The 26,520-nt window shown below is 37.2% G+C and overlaps 4 protein-coding genes across 7 annotated transcripts; 2 read left to right on the forward strand and 2 right to left on the reverse strand.

Moving 5' to 3' along the window:
- Positions 1-276: 276 nt before the first annotated feature.
- On the reverse strand, positions 277-5,921 carry fdxacb1 (ferredoxin-fold anticodon binding domain containing 1). The gene is made up of 5 exons (XM_055200426.2): positions 5,388-5,921; positions 4,695-4,851; positions 4,338-4,541; positions 2,977-3,135; positions 277-1,798 (listed from the first exon to the last, which is right to left on the reverse strand). The coding sequence occupies exons 1-5, from the start codon at positions 5,560-5,562 to the stop codon at positions 754-756; spliced, it is 1,740 nt and encodes a 579-aa protein (XP_055056401.2). The 5' UTR covers positions 5,563-5,921; the 3' UTR covers positions 277-753.
- Positions 5,922-6,627: 706 nt separating this feature from the next.
- On the forward strand, positions 6,628-10,505 carry gig2p (grass carp reovirus (GCRV)-induced gene 2p). Of its 3 annotated transcripts, none has more exons than XM_055200434.2 (2): positions 6,628-6,652; positions 9,380-10,505. In XM_055200434.2, the coding sequence occupies exon 2, from the start codon at positions 9,402-9,404 to the stop codon at positions 10,056-10,058; it is 657 nt and encodes a 218-aa protein (XP_055056409.2). In that variant the 5' UTR covers positions 6,628-6,652; positions 9,380-9,401; the 3' UTR covers positions 10,059-10,505. The 3 variants fall into 3 exon arrangements, with proteins under 3 accessions (XP_055056409.2, XP_055056404.2, XP_055056405.2); XM_055200429.2 differs by lacking the exon at positions 6,628-6,652 and adding an exon at positions 6,672-6,814; XM_055200430.2 differs by lacking the exon at positions 6,628-6,652 and adding an exon at positions 6,691-6,714.
- A 1,477-nt stretch (positions 10,506-11,982) lies between these two features.
- Positions 11,983-17,793, reverse strand: LOC129440866 (putative nuclease HARBI1). Of its 2 annotated transcripts, none has more exons than XM_073860226.1 (2): positions 17,502-17,786; positions 11,983-12,593 (listed from the first exon to the last, which is right to left on the reverse strand). In XM_073860226.1, the coding sequence occupies exons 1-2, from the start codon at positions 17,703-17,705 to the stop codon at positions 12,039-12,041; spliced, it is 759 nt and encodes a 252-aa protein (XP_073716327.1). In that variant the 5' UTR covers positions 17,706-17,786; the 3' UTR covers positions 11,983-12,038. The 2 variants fall into 2 exon arrangements, with proteins under 2 accessions (XP_073716327.1, XP_055056402.2); XM_055200427.2 differs by lacking the exon at positions 11,983-12,593 and adding an exon at positions 14,298-15,431 and having other exon boundaries at positions 17,502-17,793.
- A 1,742-nt stretch (positions 17,794-19,535) lies between these two features.
- On the forward strand, positions 19,536-26,494 carry LOC141358857 (interferon alpha-inducible protein 27, mitochondrial-like). The gene is made up of 3 exons (XM_073860673.1): positions 19,536-19,560; positions 19,724-19,885; positions 24,869-26,494. Exons 1-3 carry the CDS (start codon positions 19,536-19,538, stop codon positions 24,955-24,957), a joined length of 276 nt encoding a protein of 91 aa, XP_073716774.1. The 3' UTR covers positions 24,958-26,494.
- Positions 26,495-26,520: the final 26 nt, after the last annotated feature.

Raw genomic sequence — 26,520 nt, forward strand, 5'->3', positions numbered from 1 at the left:
AAGGAATAATTCATCCAAAAATGAAGATGTTGCTGCAGTTCCTGACTGATATTTTTCATAAAATAAGGGCAGAAAGAAAGTACTGTACTTATATGATAGCTGTTGTAAATAACCTTTAACATCATATTTAAACTTGAAATATATCCAACTTAAGCTTCATTTTGGGGTGAATTATTCCTTTATATACAGCAATAACAATTTAAAGTCACAAATGTCACAAATTACACAATATTATGAAAAATGTATCACAGTATTAAATGCAGCTTCAGACTAAGTTTTTAATTACTGCAACTGCTTTAACATGCAAAATTAAAATTATATGCAATTATATAACTAACATTTTAATTTCACCAAATGCAAGAGGATGTGGCATTGTACTACTGAGATTTATAACCCTGTGATGCTACGATGTAAAATGTTTGATACTTAATAACTTAATATATGTTTAATTTAGAATAAAAATAGCAATATGTAAACATATTGTGATTAAACACAATATCAAACAGCTGGAATAACTTCATTTTCTGAGTAATTTACCAGACATAATACACACATTGTAAACACTAAAAATATACATTCAGTTTTAAAAAAAGAAATGTCTGTGCATTGTGCAGAACAAATCTTTAAGTGAAGTATACAATCACTCATCTGCTTTAACATATATAAAACCTTTAGGCTTATATACTGTAAACATACAGCTGTATAAATAATCTTTGATATGCTCTGTAAATCCACTATTTAAGCCTCTTTAGTTCACCGTAGGGTTACTTGTAAACGCATTGGTAAGACTTTCCGTAACTGACTCTGTAATCCCAAAACCTGGCTGTATGAGAGGGCACGGTCTGGTGACTGATATGTGAGCCTATAGCAGAGGCTTGCATGACCCATGTGCGGGTGTCTGAAGCGGTCCACTAACACCACATCCTTAACGGCGCCCAAAGTAGCCTCTCGTATAACTGCGTGGAAATCAAGCTCCTCATAGCTATCTGGATCCATCCAGAAACTGATGTCATGTATGTAGCTTGGTGGGTACAGGGAAAACGGACAGAAAGCTCCAAGGGGATTGAGCTCAAATTGCCGGAGAAAGCGAGGGTCTGCGCTCCACAGCAAGCGCCAGTCAGAGATGCCGAAGATCAGAGTAGCCAAATGGTCTAAGTTTATTGCGACAACAATTAACTGTGAACCTTCAAGGTCTGAAGCTAAGGAGGGCAGTGATGTGACGCGTCCAAATTTTGAAAGCGTCTTTGAATTCATCCAAAATTGCTGGCCTGTTTGCATCTCCTCAAAGGAGACACCGTAAGTTGTGAGCAGCGACTCCAAAGAATCCCGGAAGCACTTGAGAGGGTGGGATTCTGAGGGGAACATTCCCACCAATAGGAGCTGGTGGAAAGCAGAAGAACGGCTCGAGGAGATGGGTACTCTTTGAAAAACCAGACCACTGGCAGCATGAAGCGTTCCAGGGCTGAAGTCTTCATTCTGGGTGATCTCCTGGACATGAAACAGCAGAGATGGTCGTAGTGCATAGCTGCCAGTAAAGCTCAGTTGATCATCCATAGGCTCACCGTTTACTTGCTCACGGTCATTCTGGTCAAATAAATAGGTATGTGTTGGTTTAATCCAGTAAACTTCTGAGTGGGACAGATTGGGGTCATATTCCTGAAGCGTTTCTGGTAGGCAGGTTACCAGTTCTGGGAATTCCTTGTTTATGGTGCATACGGGCCAAACTGATTTTAACTCTCTGAGCAATAACTCTTGGACAGTTTTTACAGGATGATGTGACTGCGGACCAAGGAAATTCCTAGCAGAGAGGAATGGGTTGACAAAATACATTAATATACAGGTACATACTAAACTCACCATAAATTATGGACAAAAGGATATGCACACATTTCCATGTATGTTACAAAAATTACACATTTACTTAAGGGGAATATTTCACAAGACTTTTTTAAAGATGTAAAATAAATCTTTGTTGTCTCCAGAGTACTTATGTTAAGTTTTAGCTCAAAATATCATATAGATAATTTATTATACCATGTTAAAGGAACAGTATGTAGGATTGTGGCCAAAACTGGTATTGCAATCACACAGCTAGTGGCCAATACACAAAATGACAACATAAACATCAGTTGAGGGCTGCAACTCCACTTTTTAAATGACAATATCCTGGCCATACCACTGTTGTCAGTGATATAAGTATTTGAAATGAAAATGATTTCTTAATGTCTAGTGACATATCAGGGCCATTTTATAATTAATTGATATAAATTTCTTACATACTGTTCCTTTAAAATTGCCACTTTGTAGGTGTGAGCAAAAATGTGCAAATTTTGGTGTGCCCTTTTAAAATCCAAATGAGCTCTGCACTAAATGGCAGTGTCGTGGTTGGATAGTACAGATTAAGGGGCGGTATTATCCCCTTCTGACATCACAGGGTGAGCCAAATTTCAATGACCTATTTTTTCACATGCTAGCAGAGAATGGGTTACCAAAACTTGCCAACTACCAAACTTAACTGGGTTGATCTTTTCCACATTTTCTAGGTTGATAGAAGCACTGGGTACCCAATTATAGCACTTAAACATGGAAAAAGTCAGATTTTCATGATATGTCCCAATTATTCAAGGAGGTAAGTCGATTTTTTTTTTAATTGCAGATGATTATTTGAGGTGTAAAAATGTTTAAGCTGTCTATTTTTGAAGGTATTTATACTTTTATAGTTAGGTGAATTTCTGGTTATGTTCACTCATCAAAGACAAAAAATGGCAATAAGCGTTATCGTTTTTACATCATGTGGCTATAATTTTGTAAGAGTGTGGACTTTTATGCTGATTGTCTGAGATTTTTGGTTTTAAAAATTTTATTCTTTGAAAACAGGCATCCTGAAAATAGATTTTTTTTATAGAATGTAATATTATTAAGACACTTTAGAGATATTTTAAATGATTTTATCATCAAGCAACAATTTAAAATCACCTGTTTAAATACTCAGACAACTCTGCTGAAATCTCAAAACAAACTGTCTCCTTCCCAATTGTTTTCTCCATCTTCAGTTTCTCTGGCACGGTGTATGGGAGACTCCGAGTAAACATGTGCGTCAAACCTCCCTCTACATGAAAACCTTTGTCTTGACTCCTTAACAAGGAAATAAATGAATACCAATAACACTAACTTATGATAAATAACATTTTAACATCAGAAGGACATCATTAATGTGACCCAGCAAGTAAAAAACCCAGCTAAAGTGATTTTTTGTGATTTATCTTACATAACGTAAGGGACATTTTGTGAAAAAAATAATCTTGGTATTTTTAATATTGACTGAGTAAGGTCACATAGACAGTGGCGGCTGGTGACTTCTCTTTCAAGGGGCGCAAATTCAAAATATGTGTTCGACGTGTCGTGTGTTGCTCGGCATTCCAAAATAAGTGTCCGTTGCTTCATGTGAACCATGTGCATCATGTGTCACATTTAAGCCTCATATCCGACAGATCACTAAAACTGCCTTTTTCCACCTGCAAAATATTGCTCGTCTATGGCCCACATCTGCTGCTGAAACCCTCATCCATGCATTTATTACATCAAGACTCGACTATTGCAATAGCCTCCTATATGGTCTCCCTTCCACTGATTTACAAAAGCTGCAATATGTTCAAAACTCCGCTGCCCGTCTCCTCACCCACACCCTAACCCTAAATTAAATTAGATGAATGTTGATTTATAAAATAAACACCACAGTCTTAAATCATATTTTCATTGTGTCTTTCTTTCTTTGCTGCGTCTGTGTTGGTTGGGAACTGCACTCTGTTGCAGCCACACTTGATTCTGAGGAACTACTTTGTTTGGCGGAAGACTAATATTTGTACTAATATAATTACAACTTATTTGTGTTTTATTTTATGAAATCCTGCTATGTATATGAAGTAACCGTTTTATAAAAGCAATAAGTCCCGCGAAGCAGTGGGGTTACATTGCATTTTATAACAGCTAAGGGGGTTTTAGGCACACAACGCCCCTTAGCTGTTATAAAATGCACTGGTAACCCACTGCTTCTTGGGGCTTATTGCTTTAATAAACCCTTTAGACGTGTGTGCAACCTGCACTTATTTTGACAAGACACGTGATGCACATGGTTAACATGGCGCAACAAACACACATTTTGAAATGACAAACCACACACGATGGGCTAAATACATATTGTGACCTGTCGAAAAAGTCGTCACCGGCCACCACTGCATATCAACGTTCGAAATCAATGACTGAAATGAAACTTTTAGCTGGAATTTCACAGGCAGGGTCACAAACGGTGTAGGCGAGCATTGCATGAAGTTGTTTACCTGTAACCTGTACATCTGTAACCTTGATACATTTGACAGTCAAAAGGATGAATTTCACTTAGAATTAGTCCAGCTTCTGCTGCCATGGCAACCACCTGCCAGCTATTGTGCCATTCTCTTATTGGTCTGTCACATGGAGTGCCACCTTGCCCGTTGCACAAGGTGACATGCACTTCCCCATTGTCCTTCAAGACTGCAATAGCACTAGAAAAAACACGAACCATCCATGCATTATAAATAAAAGATCAGAGGACCACTAAACACAAAAAAGTAGTATAATTTTTACACAACACTGGAAGTGAAGCTTATGTAACATGCACATTAAAGACCTTGATGCCACAGGAGTATCAATCTTACCTCTGGAAAAATTTCGCTAACAGAATGCGATTCTTCTTCACACCACTTTTACGCCCACAGTGAGGGAAATTAAAGATTACGCACTCATAAAGATGATGCTTGATGTCTTCATACTCCTTCAGGCGTGTGCAGTCCACCTCAAACAGAACTATTGATCCTAAAAACAAGCACAGAATTAATCTTTAAATCAAGACATCTTGAGAATTATCATAAAGAATTCAAGGAGGCTTTTAACCCCCCCCCTGCCCGTTTCATAGCAACCGACTCATGGATTTGGCCGCAGACATGCAAATTCAAAGCTATGATACTTGAAGTGTGGAAATAATGGGTATCCTTGAAAATGCTTATATTAGAGACAAAACCGAACATCTGTGGGTAGATTAAAAGCGAACTGGGAACATCTTTTCAATTGCATACATCAGGAAAACAAAGACAAAAGCAAAGTAATTTATTCATGCACTTAGCAGGCGCCTTATCCAACGCGAATAACGCTGCATTCAAGGTATGAGTGGGCTACTACATATTCCCATGATCTTTGCGCTGTTAACGCAATGCCCTATCCTTTTAGTACATGTTCCCATGATCTTGCGCTGTTTACGTAATGCTCTATCTACTGAGCAACCGGAATCCCCATAAGAACATACGGCAATCTTGCAGCAATAATATCAGACTGCATAACAAACAATGACTGACCTCTCTCTCGTAGTCTCTGTATGTTTAATGCGGCACCCTCCTGTCTGTTCGTATCCTCCTCGCTTTGAAAGCAAGTCGCGGTCACAACGACACCGTCGCCCGCGTTCTCGATCAAGGCTGCGGAGAACGAGAAGTTGCCTTCCCCTACAAGTAGAAATTCGCGTGTCTTGAACATTTCCACGTAACGTTAAACGACACAGCGAACAGTCACATTAAAACATAACTTTTCAACATATTTCAAGTAAGCATTACGACGCTTAATCGACTAGCGAGACCGATCTAACCAGGATAGACACTGTGTGTGGATGTCACCATGACGCCTAATGACATCTGTCGCTTTAGATGCTGAAATCTAATTACAACATTAAAACCAAAGGTTACAAAAGAGCAAGGGTTTCTTCACGGTGTTTGATCCGTTTACGTAAGAAAGTGCGGTTGAGAAAGAGGGGGTCGGTCATTTGCTACCGCGCAGCGCCGAAGTTTCGTTCCTAGGGGAACGCGTGCCGCATGCAACAGCACGCACGGAACGACGCCCCCTGAACCTTAAAAACTAGCATAAATTAAAATGCGATGCAGCATTCACTTCGTAATTTTGTTAAACGTTGGATTTGAATGGGATTAAAAAAGCATTCCGAAGAACAATAGTGCTCGCACAATATTAGCACGATTATTATTATTTTTTTTTGAGTTTTTTTTTATTAATTTCAAAATATTAGCACGATTATATTCTCCTAACATCATACGATAATTTGCTAAATTAATAGAAGTATTATTAGTATTTAGAAACTATATCCATGCTAGACCCACATTAGCCTGTTCGACTTCATACGGCGCTGCAAGAACTGACAAGCGAATGACGTCAAAGTACCGCGAGAGCGAGTCGAAATTAAACTACTTCGTAAGATTTCTCGAATCGCTCTCGCGGTACTTTGACGTCATCCAGCTCTGTCAGTTCCATAGACAGTAGGTCAGTTCTTGCAGCGCCGGATGAAGTCTTCCAGTCGGCGTATGTATGACATCAAAGTATCGCGAGAGCGTTCCAAAAAGCATAGCCTCGGACCAATAAAAAGAGTGCTAGTAAAAGAAGGCAGGTTTATATGGTTTGATTGACACGCCACGAACATTAAAAAGTTAAATAACATGATTTAAAGATAGATACAGCACTGTTTCTGACGTAATTTATTCATGTGAAGTAATGTTACAAGATGTATCCGTTGTCGGTTTTTGATACATAATTCCATAGATTCCTACTTCCTTAAAGCAAGGTTAGATCCTAGTTTTACAGTCTATATGGGTTAGACTGGTAAAGAAGAAATGAAAGTGAAAGGTTTGTTGCTATTTCAGAGTAAGCTTAACGCATAGGCATAGACAAAGACGAAAGACATACGTGTCATTTCCTATTTGTTTATCTACAAGAATCGTATAAGGTATGTTTTTCTTTTTGTAGTATTTAAAAAAAAACTTATGTGTCGATATCGAAAAACCATTTAAATTGACAACTTCACATACTTTTTTTTTTGGAGTGGACACGCGTTGTTATTGCAATACGTAATGTGCTATTTAATTTTAAACAACAGCAAACAACACCAGTTAAAGATATTGATGTAGGCTTAAATGTTATTAAAAGGTAAATGTTTACGTATTTGTTAAATACATGTAAATTGTGTTTACGTATGTTGTCTTAACAAAGGTAGAGTTATTTTAAATTGTAGTGTATTTATGTACCCTACATGTAAAAGTCATCTTATAACATTCTGTGAAAATACAACCTTGATATCTTAATATTGATGAGTGAGGCCATGTCAAAGATTGAATCATAGTAAAACTAATGGTTGAAATCAAACTTTCTTTATGAAGATTCAAGCTAAGACCAGCATAAGCTGGTAGCTAGTTTTAGCTGGTTTAAGGTGGCAGTAGCTGGTTTAAGCTGGTGGGTCAGCTGGTCTTCCAGCCTGACCAGCTAAGTCCAGCTAGACCAGCTTAAAAAAATACCAAAACACTGCTAGACCAGCTTAAAAAGAGACCAAAACACAGCTAGACCAGCTTGCTTCACCAGCAAAACCAGCTAAAACCAAGCTGAGAGACCAGCTTTAACCAGCTCACCAGTTTATGCTGATCTTAGCTGGATTTTTCAGTATGGTTTGATGCTCCTACTGTCAAAATTAGATTATGAGACTTAAAGGAAAACACCACCGTTTTCAATGTGTTGGCATTTGGCCTGGCCCCATTCGTTTCCTGGGATCCAGGCGGGGATGAATGTAGAAGCCACCAAACACTTCCATGTTTTCCTTATTTAAAGACCATGTTCACCTAAGTGCTCTTCCACCATACAACATAGTTCTCATTTTTGATCTGCTTAAAACATCGCCACGTTTGTTTTGTGCCACCATACTTATTTGTTTAACTACTTATGTAATAATATTTAAATAGGGAAGGGTTTGGTGGTTTCTGGGTTCATCCCTGTTTGGATCCTGGGGAATGGATGGGACTAGGCTAAATGCTAACACATTCAAGAAGCACTGTACAAAGATTAAAGGAGTAGTCTACTCATTTTCAGTATTGAGATATGTTGTTGCCTTGACTAGGAATTGTTGGTGCATCCCTCTATCATCTGTGTGTGTGCACGTAGCATTTGGCTTAGCCCCATTCATTCAGTTGTGCCATTTGGAGATAAAGTTAGAAGTGACCAAACACATCAAGTTTTTCCTATTTAAGGCGAGTAGTTATACGAGCAAGTTTGGTGGTACAAAATAAAACGTAGCGCTTTTCTAAGCGGATTTAAAAGAGGAACTATATTTTATGGTGTAATAGCACTTTTGGGAGTACTTCGACTCGCCTGAAAAGTCCGCTCCCCTTCTCCCTCTCATAATGGGAGAGGGAGGGTGTTACTGCGCCGAGTTGAAGTACTCCCAAAAGTGCTATTACGCCATAAAATATAGTTCCTCTTTTAAATCCGCTTAGAAAAGCGCTACGTTTTATTTTGTACCACCAAACTTGCTCGTATAACTACTCGTCTTAAATAGGAAAAACGTTGATGTGGTTGGTCACTTCTAACTTTATCTCTAAATGGCACCATTGAATGAATGGGGCTAAGCTAAATGCTATCGAAGCGTCGCAGCGCGCTCCAACGCTTACGTGCACGCACACAGATGATAGAGGGATGTATCAACAGTTCTTAGTTAAGGTAATAACATTTTTTAATATTGAAAATGAGTAGACTATTCCTTTAAGTGCACGCATTGAAAAAGAAAGGGATGTATTTATTCATCTAAGTTGAGGTAAGAACATAGTAAAACATTGAAAAACGGTGGTGTTTTCCTTTGGGCCTGGTTTTGACAGGCAGGTCATATACAGTATACACCGATCAGCCATATCATTATGACCACCTGCCTAATATAATGTGTAGGTCCCCCTTTTGCCACCAAAACAGCCCTGACCTGTCAAGGCATGGACTCCACTAGACCTTTTTATCAGAACCAGCATTCACTTTTTCAGCAATTTCAGCTACAGTACTAGCTCGTCTGTTGGATCGGACTACACGGGCATCAATGAGCCTTGGCCGCCCATGACCCTGTCACCAGTTCACCGCTTTTCCTTCTTGGACCTCATTTGATACTGACCACTACAGACCAGGAACACCCCACAAGAGCTGTTTTGGAGATGCTCTGACCCATCTAGCCATCACAATTTGGCCCATGTCAAAGTACATTTTTCCTGCTTTTAACACATCAACTTTGAGAACTAGTGTAGTTGGTGTGTTGGAAGCAGGAAAAATGGTCGGGGCTGTTTTGGTGGCAAAAGGAGAACCTACGAAATGTTAGGCAGGTCGTCATAATATTATGGCTGATCGGTATGATCGGTATATATGTTTTGTTTTGATACCCATTTTAATGACTTAAAATGGAAAACAATAATAATTAAGATTCCACTGGTAATATAATTTTTTAAATTAACATAATATTTATTTAATTATTTATGCACTTAATCCACAGCATATACCACTTTTAATCCAAAATGTCCTCCATCCAATTTTTTGGCTGGGAGGTGCACTATGACGAGGACAGTCACCTTCAGGCAGATCAGGAAGCCACATCTGGCAAACGCTATACCATGTATCATGGCACCAAAGTCCGAACAGCTCAGTTGATCATACAAAATGGCTTCACGCAATCACCAGATGGAATGCTGGGACCTGGAGTTTACGTGAGCCGCGATCAAAAGAAAGCAGAACGCTATCCTCTGAACTCCCCACCTACTGACAGAGTAGTGCTTAAATTAAGTGTAGACTGCGGAAAAATTAAACGAATCGATAAGGACAACCATCCACTACAGAAGACCTGGCATAACGCTGGCTACGACACCGCTTGGGTCCCACCTAAATGCGGCATGAAAGCTGTGCCAAGTGGTCTAGAAGAGGACTGTGTTTGGGACCCAAAGCGAATTGAGGTCGTAGATATCGCTCTAGCACCAAACACAGCCATCCTAAATAATCTCAAGCAGCTCATTACTTCAAACCCAAAAAGTTTCTTGAAATCTGCAAACTCGGGTGCTTGTCAATATTGTAATGGTAAACCTGGACCGGCACATTCTGTACAGGCCTGCTGGGGGTGTGGAGATACTGTCTGCACTCTTATGACCAAACACAGGTGTAATACCTGGGGCTTTATGTAAATATAAATAATGTATATGTCAATGCTTAATTCATGAAGTTTATTTGAACTGAAAAGTGCTTAATCAATATAAGTTTACATTGTTCTTTCTTCAAACCTCTCAGGAAAGTGAAACATCTATATGCCACATTTTTATCAATTACTTTTACTTTCTTTGATTTGTTTGCCAAGCCTATTAGAATGTGAAAATGTAAACATGTTAAAACTTAAATCAGGCAAAACATTTTCATAATCATGTTTTTCCTGCTTCTATTCTCAGGTTAGACAATTTCAACACTTTCTTTCAATCATTTAAGATTTTAAAATGTAGTACTGTAAATCTTGGTGGTTTATGCAGTATAAGTCAATATTTGATATTAAAGACCAAAGAGTTTCCAAATGATGTTAATTTGGATAAAGCTGACCCCCTGGTGTGTTATACTTTGGGATTAAACTTTTATGACTCTCACCTCACATGTCCTGTGTTAGTATAACTTCACTGTAAAAAATGAATGATGTGTTAATTTTTTACACATTCTGTGTGTCATGCCATTTAATGCATTATTTCATGTTAAAATAAATGAAAGGGACAACACAAAAATAGTGATGGGAGTAACGCCTTACAAAGAAATTCCGTTACTGTAGTTCCACTACTTTTAGCCGTAACAAGCATGTTACAAAGTATTTTTTTAAATCAAGTAACGCAGTTACAACTACTGAAATTTAAATGAGTTTGTTACTCGCGTTACTCTATTTTGTGAAAAATGAACACTTTCAGACAAGACATTTCTCATCTGTTGCAGGACCGTGGTGGGCAGCACAATGAATAATAACACAGAAGGTGTGTTACACATTAAATGTAAAAAAATAGAGTAACGCGAAGTAAGTGGTAAATTTGAAGTTGAACTTACTCAATTGTTTTAAGTTACCTTAAGCACAATTAAATTAAGTTGATCTGCGTAAAAATTAGTTAAATTCACCAATGCTACTATTATCTAATCATGTTAGTTCTATCCAAATTTCAAAATATGAAGTTATAATACAGCACACATTAGCAAGCTAACCATAACTAACACTAAAACAGATGCTGATTATGGCATAATCTTATATTTTCTTATCTTAATTAAAACGGCATAAAATAACCTGTTATTTTAATATTTACTCTCATGCAAAGCATGCTGGGAAATCCCTGCCCAGTTTTAGCAATATTGCTTTAATACGACACAAATAGTTCCAACTTAAATGAGTCAACTTCACGTAAGTTGATTTAAAACACACTTTTCATTAAAACAAAAATAATATTGTAATAGATTAAATGCGCACATTTTAATTATGTTAAATTTAAGTAGGGTCAGAATCATTTATTTTTAGTGTGTCAAAACAAATTACAAAATCAGTGCAAGACCTGTCAAATGTATGCAAAACATGTTTTGTACTAAAAAGCTAGTTTCAAACGTAAGCAAAAAAAAAAAAAATTTAGTTTGTAGTATTCGTAGTAAATACAATAAAAATATTTGTCTTGCCTGTTTCAGTTGCATTTTTGCAACTTTTGCATTGAATTGGGTAACTATCAAAAACAGTATATGATGATAATGGGGTGGTTTCTCAAACTGGGCTTATCCAGTCTCAGACTAAAATACACCTTTGAGCTGCCTTAATTTAAAATCATCTTACAATAACATATCTTTACATATATCAGTGCCATTGTTTTGTTTCAAGATGCACACCAGTATTGTTTTTTGTAAGGTATGTTTGTAAAAACTAATGTCCTGATATAACTCAGGCCTAGTCCTTAAGCTAAACCCTGTCCGAGAAACCTCCACAATATGATGTTGAGTTGGTAAAGTATGCCGCCCAGCTAATGCAAGAAGTAAGCCCTCTACAACCTAACATGTATTTGTGGCCAGTGCAATGATCTTGTATTTTTCATAAATTTGCACAGATAATTTTTGTTGCACATAAAATTTATTTGTTGCATAGAACAGAATACATTCATCTCATTTTAGTTGAACGGTGTAACTTTATCGGACCTCAGGCCGGAGGTGAAGGGACGTTTCACCCTGTTCCACTTTGTTTGAAAGAAGGTCTTCACCGTTTTTGCCTTCATTCCGATTGTTTCTGGAAGTGTTGCCGTCTCAGAAACACTTTCCGGTGAGGGTTCAGGTTCCACCGCTCCACATAGTTTCACAACATCTGATACCACGGCCTGGATGACATTGCCGTCTTCAGGTGATGCTGGGCTCCCTGCTGTCAAACTTGTAGATCCCTCTCCTTGAAGTGCATGGACTAGGTTGTCATATAGGTCTTGCCCAAAGTTTTTAACCATGGAACGGTCCGTCAAGGTTTTGGAGACCTCCTCTTTTTGACTGGGGGTGTCAGCGTACAGTGGGACATTTGGGAGATCTTGATAAATGTCCTTTTGAGTGGCTGAATCGGTGACTTCAGAAGTGATGCAATAAATCGAATAGGCTGGTTCTTTTTTAACCAGTCTAAGCGTTTGATTGCCCATCACTATCACCACCATGTTGTCTTTCATTTGCGTATTCTGAGCTGCCATCTGTAACAGGAAAAAAACTGAATTGAAGGGAATGTTTATCCACAAATTTAATTGTGGATAAGACTGAATATTGCAGGTTGCATTGTTTCTGCTTAAATACAAATTACAATCCACAAAACTTTACATTCAAATCTTTTTAAAGTGATGCTGCTTTCCTCCATAAACCAATTAACAAATATGTGTAATTAGGGTGACCAAAATGATTATCTTGTTTTGTTGTTAAGATGTTTGTACTTACTTTGCTTAAAACGACTCGATCAGTATGCAGACTGCAAAGTGAATTTCTGTAACCGAGTGCTGTTTGTATAGATTGGCAGACTGATGACATCATAACACATTCTACAATGATGTAACAATAGAATCATTCCACATGTGTGGTCTGTGGTCCATAACTGGGGAAATTAAATAATTTGCTGTAAATTATAAAACTGCAGTATGATTAAAAAATTACTTAGACAATTTGAGCCAAATACAGACAAGCAATTTGTCAATCACAGTGCAACCAGTGTCGCCAATTTAGTGTGGCTTCATCACCTCTTGAATGAATGTAATAATCCTGCTTAAACAAGACCACTTGCCGTGTTAGTAAATATATGCACATGAAATATTGTTTTAATACATTTTTAGCTCATTTGTGAGAAATTAACCTGGAGGCTGTTATTGGGGTGGGGGGAGGCATTTCATGCATTCTGTCTTAATGCAGTTTAAGAGTTGGATTCCTCATGCATGCTAAACAAAAGGCAAAGTGTCAAAAAAAGCATTTGGACGTGTGCCGAATGCACAAGTTTCAGGAAGTTGTTTTCAAACATGAAAGATTCATATGTAACCATCTTGCTGCATTCCTTTTATGGGCAATTTCAGTACAGGAAGTACAGTGGAAGTCCTTATATGGGCACTTTAACCTAAAGAGCGCACAGCAGCCAAGAACTGACATGAAATCAACCTCACCAAAGAGGTTGTGTGTTTGAGGGAAATTTAAGCTTGTGCAGCTTTCCAAAGAACCCAGCATTATGGAAACACAATGGATACAGTTTGTTTATCTGGAGTAGTAGCAGAGTTGCGTGCGTGTGTTTGTTAAACGCTGGGTTTTGTGTTCAAATTGGGCATGTCATAAGTCACAAATGTTAAGTAAAACTGCATAAAATGTCTGCGTTTAGTTTGCAAAGTCCATATAAATGTAAACGAAATGAACATGTAGTGAATCATATAAGTCATCCAGAGATAGTGGGATAAAGTTTTGTTTGTGTTGCTTGCTCGTGAATCGCTCCGCCCGCGGTAACGTTAACTTATACTGTTAAAACTTAACTATATCTGGTCTGTCTTTTAAAAAATCTGATTAAACTAAATACTCTTTATGATATACGAAGGAATGACGTAATACTACATTAACTACAAATGCATAGCAAAAAGACTAGTGACTTTTGGACAACCATTCGCTTTTTTAAGTAAATATTATTGCACATGTAGGGAGGGCTGCAGTTCACCCCAGGGGCCATATTTAAAATCAGATGTGTACTGTATTCAGACTCTGTAAACGTATCCTACAGAAATCGTCCAAATTAAGAACTATCAAAATAAAGTAGCGAAATAATCAAAGTAGAGAATTGCGTTAGCAGCACAAAAGGTCATTGGTTTAAACCTAAGGAACACATGTAGGGGAGAGCTGGGCACAAAGTAACTCATTTTGGCACAAAACACCAAAACTTCATTTAAACTGTTTTATTTGTAGCAAACAAACACAATATCTTACAGTTGTTGTTGTTGCATGAACAACTGTTCCAGGGCATTTCTTGCATCTGACCCATCATCATCAACATCACAAGGTGGTCGTTCAAGAACTTTACCACCATCAGCACCCCATTCTGGCAAAAATCTGTCCATGCGTAATTCGCACAGGTTGTGTAGTGTACAGCATGCCTCCACCATGTCAATCACAAGATTAACACTGCAATTATTTTTCTTACTGATACACTTCCACCTCCCTTTCAACCTCCCGAATGCTTGCTTAACCACACAATGAGCTTGATTTGTTTTTGCATTGTACAGTTCTTGTCCGTCTGTAATCCTGCCAGTACCAGGATATGGTTTTAACAACCATCTCTGTAATGGGTAAGCAGAGTCACCAAGAATAAAGTAGCCTACATCCGTTCCGCATACGTCTTTAACTCTGCTAGAAAATGCATCGCTAGTTGTGGCCCAAGTCCAAAGGTGTGACTTTCGCAGGACACTAGAGTCATCTTTGCTCCCTGGCTGTCCAATATCCAGGTCCCAGAACATCCCTTTACCATCCACAACTGCTTGTAAAATTATGGATTGCCAGCCTTCTCCATTGTCAAAATCTGACTCGTACTGTGAAGGTTTCAGTATAGGGATGTGACAGCCATGTATAGCGCCAACGCATTGGGGAATTCCATACTTCTCCTCGAAAAAATCTGCAATCTCAGAAAGTCTGGCCCGGTCGGGTGTTTGGATAAATTTTGGCCGAAGAATCGCAATCACAGCCTTGCAAAAGTCGTGCACGCAGTGGCAAACAGAAGTCCGACTGACAGCAAACAGGTTAGCCACCGTGCCGTACTCGGAAGATGATGCCAGTTTATACAAAGCAATGGCTATCCGTTTCTCCAGAGGTATGCATAGTCGATATCGCGTGTCTTTTTTCTGTAGTGCAGACTTCAGAGTTGAACAAATGTATGTGAATGTGTCTCTGGAAACTCTGAAGTCCTCCAGCCACTGGTCATCTGTGAATCTTTGTGCGGTGTTCTCCCACCAGTCACCTGTTCGAGGGTAGGCCCACACCCTGGGGGGACGCCTTATAGTGGTGTAATAGTGATGCATCATCTAAAAAATATTAAATGAAGGTAAACATTACTTCAATAATTGTGTTAAAGATATACACGAATACAGTAAACACGTATACATAGCAAGAGGGATATGCAGCATCTGTATTGTAATGAGAGGTAAACATTATCACATTAAACACTATTTCTCTAATGTTAAATAGATAAATAAATAAATAATATAGCATATAAGCAAATATAGTATATTTACATCATCTGGTATGTAACTGATGAAAGGTATATTATATTACTGTTAAAGAAAGTACAAAAATCTGCTGGATGTAAATGATCCCGCTTATTACAATGCTACATGCCACGTTTGTAAATATATGCATACAAAATATTGTTTTAATAAAAAAAATTCTCAGTTGTAAGAAATAAAAACCTTCCACGAAGAAAAGCACATCCTAGCGAAAACCTTCCATGAGGAAGCGTTTAAACTAGTTTAAAGTTAGATGAACATGCAATTTGGTTTAATCACTCATTCTCCCATTTATGTTATTCTTCCCATACATGCTTTTAATTGCTTATTTACATTTATAAATATTAAACTGTCAAGATTACTCACAGAACATGGAGGCTGTTATTGGGGAGGGGGGTTTAAGGGAATTTCATTCATTCTGACTCATTAACGCAGTTTAAGAGTTGGATTCCTCATGCTAAACATAGGCAAAGTGTCAAAAAAAGTAGTTGGATGTGTGACGCATGTCTGTGCCGAATGCACTTCGCCAGGGTTTGTACAAGTTTTCGGAACATGAAAGATTCATATGTGGGTCAGTGACAAAAGTTTTGGCAAGACGAGAAATTCAAAAATAGCACACATGAGGTTTATTTCAATGCCCATGGTGTAAATGTTAATTTTATGGAATAAAAATTACATTTGCACCATTTTATAAAATTTTAGACTGAATGGACCTGAAAATGTCAAATGGGGTAACCGCCCAATTGCGCCAAAGAATGAGAAATACTAAATATTTTATCCACCTTGATGGCATGTAAGCATAATCATCAAAAGTGTTTAAATATAATTTCATTGGTTATTTTTAAATGTACATTTTAATGCGCTTTTGTAATATTTGTCCCGAGTCTGACATGCTGAAAACAGCTCTGTTTTCTAAATAATATTTGACAAATTATTTAAAAATGTATGTAAAAAAAATCATATTACACTAAACTACATGATTATATTTTATCCCACATTTTTATGAATACATTTATATTTAAAAAAAATACAACAATTGACACGGACCGGTTACACCACATTAACGCCACATACACATTTAAATGAACCATATGGACACAAAATAATTAATGTCACGTCAACGATCCATGTAACAATCTTGCTGTATTCCTTTTATTGGCAATTTCAGTGCAGGAAGTACAGAGGAAGTCCTTATATGGGCACTTTAACCTGAATAGCGCACACCAACCAAGAACTGACACGAAATCAACGCCACCAAAGAAGTGTGTTTGTGAGGGAAATTTAAGCTTGTGCAGCTTCCCAAATAACCCAGCATTATGGAAACACGATGGATATAGTTTGTTTATCCGGGGTAGAAGCGGAGTTGTGCACGTTTTCGGATTTTGTTAAAATGTCATGAGTCACAAATGGTAAGTAAAACTGCATCAAACGTCTGCGTTTTGTTGTCAAAGTGCATATAAATGTAACGATACCAACATGTAGTGAATCATAAAGGTCATCCAGAGATAGTGGGATAATGTTTTGTTTGTGTTGCTTGCTCGTGACTCGCTCCGCCCGAGGTAACGTTAACTTACGCCTAAAGGATAAACCTGGTCTGTCTTTTATAAATCTGATTAAACTAAATACTCTTTAGATATACGAAGGAATGATGTAATACTACTTTATATGTGCTCCACATTAACATGAGATAAGCAGAAACAGCGTGTTATGTGAGGTTTTTTTTATCGAATAACAAATTTCGGAATGTAGTCGCGACTGGCCAATCAGAATCAAGAATTCTAGTTCGTCGTGCTGTAACAGGCCACTGCATGCTAATGTCAGCTACGCTTAAACAATAAGTTATATAATGTTTATTAAGAAAAGATTTACCATTGCCATCAACAGTTGTCGTTTTCGCTGTCGTTGCAACTCGCACGCTCGTCTCTGCATCGCTCTCTCGCGCCTCGCCGCCAACATGCGCTGTCTGCGTAAACGCCGCTCAGCGTTTATCTTCTCATCTTGGATTCGCTGCCTCATCTTCCACCAGACACAAAGCAAAATGAGCAAACAAGCTGCCTCTTCGTTTCTCTCCATGACGACATGAACAAGCTTACACAGCTTTTTGGTCTGGTGAGTTTATTTACTTCTTCCCGCTGAAATGGGTTGGATTGTGTGACGTTTGATCCAGGGAGCCGCCTTAGGGGCGGGGTTTAGTGGTATTGACCCCGCCTTGCCTGTTAAAAGCTGTAGTATCTTGTAAAATGATTACTCAATTACTATTATATAACGTAATTCAGAACTTTAGTTGATTGAAGCTCATGGTTCACATCTGGCTCTTGAAGCCAAAGAAAGAAACTTCACTGCTTCTTCTTTCTCACAGGAACAACTAACCTTAACCCACAGTAATCACTTAGTGACATCTAGTGGTCAATCTATGCAGTATCTCAAAAGACCACATGGCTTAAAATATTATACAAACCTCCACCTAGCACATAAACTTTAGAAGTCAAACAAGCTTATTTTTTTAATTTAAACAAGTTCTTTTAAGGAATAGTTTACAAAAAGGTCTCTCATCGTTTACTCTCATGCCTTTCCCAGTTGTACATGGTTTTCTTAGAAGTATATAAGGAAGTCCTTTGGATTACTTTTATGATGGATGGATGCTTTTCAGGGACATTTCACAAGCCTTTTTTTAAGGTGTCAAATATATCTTTGGTGTCCCTTGAGTACCTATGTGAAGTTGTAGCTCAAAATACCATATAAATAAATATTATCCCATAGGCAAACTTTTTTTTTTATTAATTTCAAAATATACAAAAATGGCCAAAAACTATATTTGAAATATGTTTACAAAAATATTTTTTTTCACCAATATATATTTTTAAAATATATTTAATAAATAAATAAATACATTTTAAAGCTTTAAAAATATATTTAGCAATCCATATATATTTTAATTTAATGAAATATATTTACGTTGCACTGGCAGAAAAACTTTATTTATGTTATGAACCTGTTTTAAAAAGGTTAAAATTAAATATATTTTCTATTTAAAAAATATACTTCATAAATTTACGTATTTAGCAAATATATAAAATATATTTTGGCAAAGAATACATTTTTGCCATATGGGATGTAAAATTCAAAATATATTTGCTTGACCTTCAAATACATATTAAAATATATGTTGATATATGAAGGTTGAAACTAAATATATTTCCAAATTCAAAAATATATTCAATTGAGCATTACTTTCTACAAAATGTATTTAGTAATTAAAATACTTTTATTTATTTAAAAAAATAATAGGAATATCAACAAGTAACCGTATTAACAACAAAATCACAAGACTAAAAATAAGGAACAAAAATAAATAAAATAAAAACAGACACATTTTTTTTAAAAAAGGGCCAGGAGTAATTTGCATCATAAAACAACCAGGCACAAAGTCACAGAGTACACAGTCAACTGTGCATTATTGGAAGGAACAGATATTATAAGATGCACACAATGTTGACAATTTAAAGGCTTTAACATTGCTGGAAGTAGATATTGTATCCAAATAATACTTAAAATCTTTATAAACATAAGAAATAGGTGTTTTACAGACAAAAATATGCACTATGTTATTTGTTAAGAAATATTTGTCCTTTAAATTCTTATTATATACACATAAAACCTCAGTTTTCCCTTTGTTTTGCCTCCAGCTAGCTCCATTCATTGGCTAAATGTTTGTCTTTGTGGTGTGTCTATGTTTAATAACTTTTAGTTTCATTCCTTGAAAATATCCACCCAGTAGAGCTTTAGAACCCCAGCTGTAAGTATCATCAAATATAATTGAAATGTACATTCTTAAATATCATTTTTAAATTATTAGCAATTAACAAACACTTTTCTCTGTTTTTATTCATCCTCTTAGTTACTATGTTCGCAACAGGTACAGGAGCAGGTAGAAACAAATATTATCCTTGAATGGCTTATTTTGTTACTATCAAAAAACATAAGACCTATTTGCATGTTTTATTGGCATTTACACACTCTATGGAATAAACAATGATCTGCATTATGAGTATCTTTCTGAACCAAGAAATATGTAATCTTTCTATTGACAGTCGCAGCAATTGCAGCAGCTCCTGCTGCTCTGGCTGCTGTTGGTTTCACTGCAGGTGGAATAACTGCAGGTTCTATTGCCTCCTCTTTAATGTCATTGGCAGCTATTGCTGGTGGTGGGGGGGTCGCAGGCGGATCTCTGGTAGCACTTCTTCAATCAGCTGGTAAAGCAAAAATCAACATGAAATAAATCCTTTAACAGTAAAATAGTATTATGAAACAGTTTGTGCATGGAGCGCACGCAGCTTTAACTATAGTTTACACATCATATATGCTTTTTGTTTCTTTACTCCTATTTACTATCAGTAGTAAATATAGGGGACATACTGTCAAAATGATTGATGGTGCCCTTTGACCTGCGAGGGAGGGGGTAACCTTTAACCTGCGAGGGAGGGGCTGACCTTTTGACCTGCGAGGGAGGGGTGACCTTTGACCGGACCTCCCACGTCGTGAACTTTTGAACCGACCGCCCACGCTGCTCTGAACTTTTGAACCGACGGCCCGTGTAGCATTGAACTTTTAACCAGTACGCCCACGTCACGTTGACATGTTTATGTCTGGGGTTATCTCCAGGGCGTGTTAAATCATGTCCTCCCACGACAAAACAACAAAAACAGTGTTTACACAAGTGGTCTTCATCAAAACAAATTCCATGCTCCCATCATAATTTATATAAGGTGGGGCATAATATAATAAAAGCCAGGGAAATCAGTGCCACGACAAACACAAACATGGACAGGCCGTGCAGCCCACGCGACACTCCGGTGAGTGAACGGCGAAACAGCACGGAGCATCCAGCTATGGCGACGAAAAAATTTAACTTTTAACATGCATTGAAATTTTAACATGCACCGTTTTAGAATGCGTGACATTGTTATAATCTGCCATGCTGGCATTGAAATATTGTGAAACACAATTTTTTATGTGAAATGATCAAAGAAATTAAGTGTTCTTTCTTTTCTTTTAAACGTCATCCTGGCTTATAAGGCTATATTCATGGTGAGAATAAGCTGTAATTAAAGCAAGATTAGAAAATGAACTTTCTCTAATAATCTTAGCACAATGTATGGATACGACTGATTAAAAAACATGTTCAAAAGTATTAACATAATAAAAAAGGTTTCTCACAGCGGCAGATGAAACACAATCCAAAAGAACAAAGAACAATGAACTCTGTCAAGATGAACATTTTGTAGGATTTTCTCTAGAGAGTAAAATTTGAAGTGTAATTTTTAAATGTTAGATGACCTGATTTTCAAAACAGAAGTTATGTTTTTTCAAATAAACTGTTCAATAGAAAGATATGGTCTTCTGCCACTTGCACAGATCGTGGTCCTTGGGGTTGCGTTCCTGGGAGATGCTTCCACTCCGAATCGTAAATCGTTTTGGCAGTGCCCGTGCGAGGACCGAGATATTTTGTTTTTTTAACTCGTAAAGCATGTCCAGTCCTCCTGCGATAGCAGGACAGTGTTTATACAAGGGGCCTGCATTAATGCAGCTTGCGTTGCTTTCATCATATTAATAAGTACAGCATAAGTAAAGACAAAAAGACACATATTACAAAACATTACCTGTCTAAAAACTGAGACTTTTAACTTTAGGTTATTAGTATATTAGGTTTAGTATAGTTTTCAGACTTTCAGAAAGAACTCATCAACTTAAAGAATAAAGCACTTATCAATCACATTTATTTTAATCTCAAAAACTCAAGTTTTCGTCTAGTATTTATTATTGCACCTGAAATACAGGTACCTGAGACATGCTCGCGCTCCTTGGCCAAGGCACTAAAACTTTTGGTGCATTTAATGTAATATTTGGTAATGTTTGACAAATTACTCCATACAAGATGCATTATGATCAGCCCCCCAAAAAGCTGACTGAAGTTCAGATGTTTTGAGTACAACACAATAAATCAACATTAGTTGAAAATGATAGCAAAGTGAATCTTTATAGTATATACTGATTTATTTTTCTTATATTATGGTGTAATAAAACCAACGTCGCTTTAAGAATAGGCTATACCTAGATGATTTTGTGCGGGTATTTCATATGTAAGGATCATCAGTTAGCCTATAGCAGGGGTCTCCAACCTTTTTTCATTGGAGAGCTACTTTCTAAAAAATAAAAGTGGTCGAGAGCTACTTGTGTCACGTTATACCTAAATTAGTGAGTTAATAGACACCGGTCTATTAACTCACTGTGATTTTAACTCTTTCCTGACAGCATTTTTTTTTTTTTTTAAGTTGCCAGCCAGTGCAAGCATTTTTTTTATTTTTCACAAAATTGTAATACCTTCCAGAAAATGCTTTTCTTTAAACATAAACATACGATACATCAAATGAAAGAACACATCCTACAACAACAAAAAAAACGTTCATGTTGTCTTAATACTTTTTTATCACCTCTTGTAGGATTCGTCCAAAAATACCACATTTTGAATAAAAAAAAAATCAATTATTAAAGATCAGATTTAGAAAGATGATCCAAACATAGAGTATTTACTGCTTTTTTAATTCATAATGGGGATGTGCATGTATGTCACGTATGGCTCTCTGGTATCTCTTGACATTTGATGTTTAAATATGAGATGATAATAACCCATTGAACCTGTGACAACGACTGTATTTTCGTTGTATCAAAAATGAATCCGAAAATGACGGCATCCATTTTAACCATAGTGCCTCGACTCGAGATGTGCGCGGATCGTCCGGTTGCCACGGCGCGAGCTTCACAGCGTTGCGCGGATCGTCCGGTTGCCGGGGCGCGTGCTTCACAGCGTCGCGGATCGTCCGGACGTGGTCGCGGCGCGGGCTTCACCGCGTTACGCGGATCGTCCGGCACGAGTGCGCGGACTTATCTGTTTTTTTTTAATCATACATGTTAAATTACTGATGTCATATGATACGCCGGTCTACACAGCTCAACGCGACGTCAAACACGTACCCAGTCTTTACTACCACAGGCGCTTGTAACACTAACCAGACATCCAAATGCGCCATAACCACAGAAAATAAATAAATAAATAAACCCGCGAGCGAGCTACCTTCAATTAAGACGCGAGCTACCAGTAGCTCACGAGCGACGTGTTGGAGACCCCTGGCCTATGTCTTTAGTCTTACTATTTTATTTGATTATTTTACAATAAAAAAGTTTACTTGTGTTTATATAAATTAAAGAAATCATGTACCTCGCTTTGTCACCACGGAAGAAGTACATGTTATTCTGGGTAAAGAGTAGTGTGAGTTTAATACACAGTTTACATAGCCGATAACTGACAACTAAGAACAACAGAGACAGAGAAATGAGTGCATCAAAGCATGTGATGAAGTTAGACTTTGTATGTTGTGTTCATTGAATGTATATAATTTGATTGTCTTGTATGGAGTGATTTGTCAAGTGTTGTTGAATATTGTATTAAATGCAAAAGCACTAAATGTTTTAGGGGCGGTTTCCCGGACAGGGATTAGACTAGTCCTAGACTAAAACATTTTTAAGAGCTGTCCAAACTGAAAACAACTTGCACTGACATATCTTAAAATACATCAGGGCCCTTTGTTCTACCTCAAAATGCACACAGGTAATGTTTTTAGTCAGGCATGTTTGTTAAAACTAGTTATATTTCCCAATTAAACTAAGGCCTAGTCCCGGATTAAGATAATCCCTGTCCGGGAAACTGCCCCTCAGTGTTTTGGCTAAGGAGTGTAAGCATGTCTCAGGTACTTGTATTTCAGGTGCAATAATAAATACTAGACGTAAACTTGAGTTTTTGAGATTAAAATAAATGTGATTGATAAGTGCTTTATTCTTTAAGTTGATGAGTTCTTTCTGAAAGTCTGAAAACTATACTAAACCTAATATACTAATAACCTAAAGTTAAAAGTCTCAGTTTTTAGACAGGTAATGTTTTGTAGTATGTGTCTTTTTGTCTTTACTTATGCTGTACTTATTAATATGATGAAAGCAACGCAAGCTGCATTAATGCAGGCCCCTTGTATAAACACTGTCCTGCTATCGCAGGAGGACTGGACATGCTTTACGAGTTACAAAACAAAATATCTCGGTCCTCACACGGGCACTACCAAAACGATTTACGATTCGGAGTGGAAGCATCTCTCAGGAATGCAACTTTGGGGACTGCGATCTGTGTAAGTGGCAGAAGACCACTTTTTTATTTGAAAAAACATAACTTCTGTTTTGAAAATCAGGTCATCCATACAAAATGCAGAATAGGACATTTAAAAATTACACTTCAAATTTTACTCTCTAGAGAAAATCCTACAAAATGTTCATCTTGGCGGAGTTCATTGTTCTTTATTCTTTTGGATTGTATTTCATCTGCCGCTGTGAGAAACCTTTTTTATTGTGTTGATGCTTTTGAACATGTTTTTTGATCGGTCGTGTCCATACATAATTATTAGAGAAAGTTCATTTTGAACATCTTTTCTAATCTTGCTTTATATAATTACAGCTTATTCTCACCATGAATATAGCCTCATAAGTCAGGATGACGTTTAAAAGAAAAGAAAGAACACTTGATTTCTTTGGTCATTTCACATAAAAAAATTGTGTTTCGCGGTATTTCAATGCCAGCATGGCGGATTGTAGCGATGTCGCGCGTTCTGGGGTGGTGCATGTTGGAGTTTCAATGCATGTTGAAGGTTGATTTTTTTCGTCGCCGTGGCTGGATGCTCCGTGCTGTTTCACCATTCACTCACCGGAGTATCGCATGAGCTGCACGGCCTATCCATGTTTGTGATTGTCGTAACTCTGATTTCCCTGGCTTTTATTATACATATTATGCCCCACCTTATATAAATTATGATGGGAGCATTTTTTTTTTTTTAATGAAGACCACACTGTTTTTATTGTTTTATCGTAGGAGGACATGATTTAACACGCCCCGGAGATAAATCCGGACATAAACATGTCAACGTGACGTGGGCGTACCGGTTAAAAGTTCAACGCGTCGTGGACGGTCCGGTCAAAGGTTAGCCTCTCCCCGGAGGTCAAAGGTTCACGACGTGGGTGGTCCGGTCAAAGGTCACCCCTCCCTCGCAGGTCAAAAGGTCAGCCCCTCCCCTAAGGTCAAAGGGCACCATCAATCATTTTGGCAGTGTGTCCCCTATGTTTACTACTACTATCTCTAGGTGCGGCAGGAATCCCTTTCATTGGCAATGCCATCGTGGGTGCTGTGGGGGCCACCGTGGGTGCAGTTGTAAGCATGTTTAGCCAGTAAATTATGTAACCGAGGATTTGAGTTTTAAATCTTGTCTTCATTAATTAAAATAAGTTCTTCGATTGAGACAAATAGTAATAATTGCATAGCTGTTTTTCTCAACATCTGTTAAATAGTGATTGTAGATTTTCTAATAACATTATACTGTACGTTTAGATAATTATCTCTCATATTGTGATTTCATCTTTTTCTGTACTGCTCTATTACTTTGTTATTTTCAACCCAACGTTGGGTCAAAAAGGGACAAACCTAGCCATTTGGTTAAATTAACCCAGAAAATGTTTGTATTTGACCCAAGAATGTGTTAAAACGACCCAGCATTTTGAGTTGAAACAACCTAGGTTACATTACAAGCAGTATATCCCTTTTTGACCCAACACTGGGTTAAAAATAAGCCAGCATTTTAAGATTGTAATATTTGTCTTCAAAGTTTGCACTATTTTATCACCTGACTCTTTAACACAATATATAGAGATTTGCATTCTGCACTTAACATAATATTTGCATTGACTCATCATTTGGCTCTACTTTGCATTGTATTTATATATTGCCCCACCTTAAAAATTTTGTTTAATTTGGTCTTTTTATTAGTGATGTACCTTTCTATATCTCTAGTTATGTTTATTTTTTCTTATGTCTTATTTTTCTGTTTATTTAATTTCGGTTCACTTTATCTTAAATATAAAACAACAACATAGTACAGAATAATAATAATAATCTTGTTGTACCTTGTAAAGAATATGGTTAGATTTAAATATTTACCAGACATGACTTTAATAGTGCTGGCTAAATTTTATTTGTGCATGGCTAAAACTGTAATCTGGCCCAATATTAATTTTAAGTGACTCAATTTTAAATGATACAAACTGCGTGTTTTGTTTGTCATTGTGTGCCCCTGGAATTTTTTTCTGCAGTGCTGTTATAAGGAGTCTAGGGGGCGCTGCAGGTGTAGCTTTTGGTTCATGTTAATAAAAATAAATTGTTGCTGACATAAAATTAAGTATCAAATGTGGATTTTTTTAAGTAGTACTAAATGTAACTAGTGTTAGTAATTGAAACGTGTACAGTTAGTAAAAAATAAAAAAGTGATGACAGTGGGGGCCCCCAGCACAGTGGTTCTCAAACTTTTTCGCAGTGCGGCCCCCCGTTTGTACTGTGCATTCCCAAAGAAAATGTATGACGTAAAACATTCTAAAACAAAACATTAAACATATTAAAACATATTGGTGTTATTTAGTATCCTTATTTTATGAGTTTTTTTATGATAAATTAATATATTTTATAAAATGTCATAAAACTTGGTACCATCTCATGCCCCCCAGTTTGAGAACCACTGTCCTAGCATTCTCATGTGCCCATATGCCTGGCATACTCAGCCCCCCAACCCCGTCCCCCGTAATGGTGCCCCTTGTTAGATCTGGTCTCCACACCACAGAAAAAATATAACGATCCAGCCCCGTACACCAGATCACGTCAGAAAATATAAGTTTACTTTGTTAAAGCATCTGTCAGATACAAGGCTGATCAATTGTTGCTAGAAGAGAGCATAAACAGAGTCGTAAA

This window comes from Misgurnus anguillicaudatus, chromosome 22 (assembly GCF_027580225.2).
Source record: "Misgurnus anguillicaudatus chromosome 22, ASM2758022v2, whole genome shotgun sequence".
Classification (NCBI taxonomy): domain Eukaryota; kingdom Metazoa; phylum Chordata; class Actinopteri; order Cypriniformes; family Cobitidae; genus Misgurnus; species Misgurnus anguillicaudatus.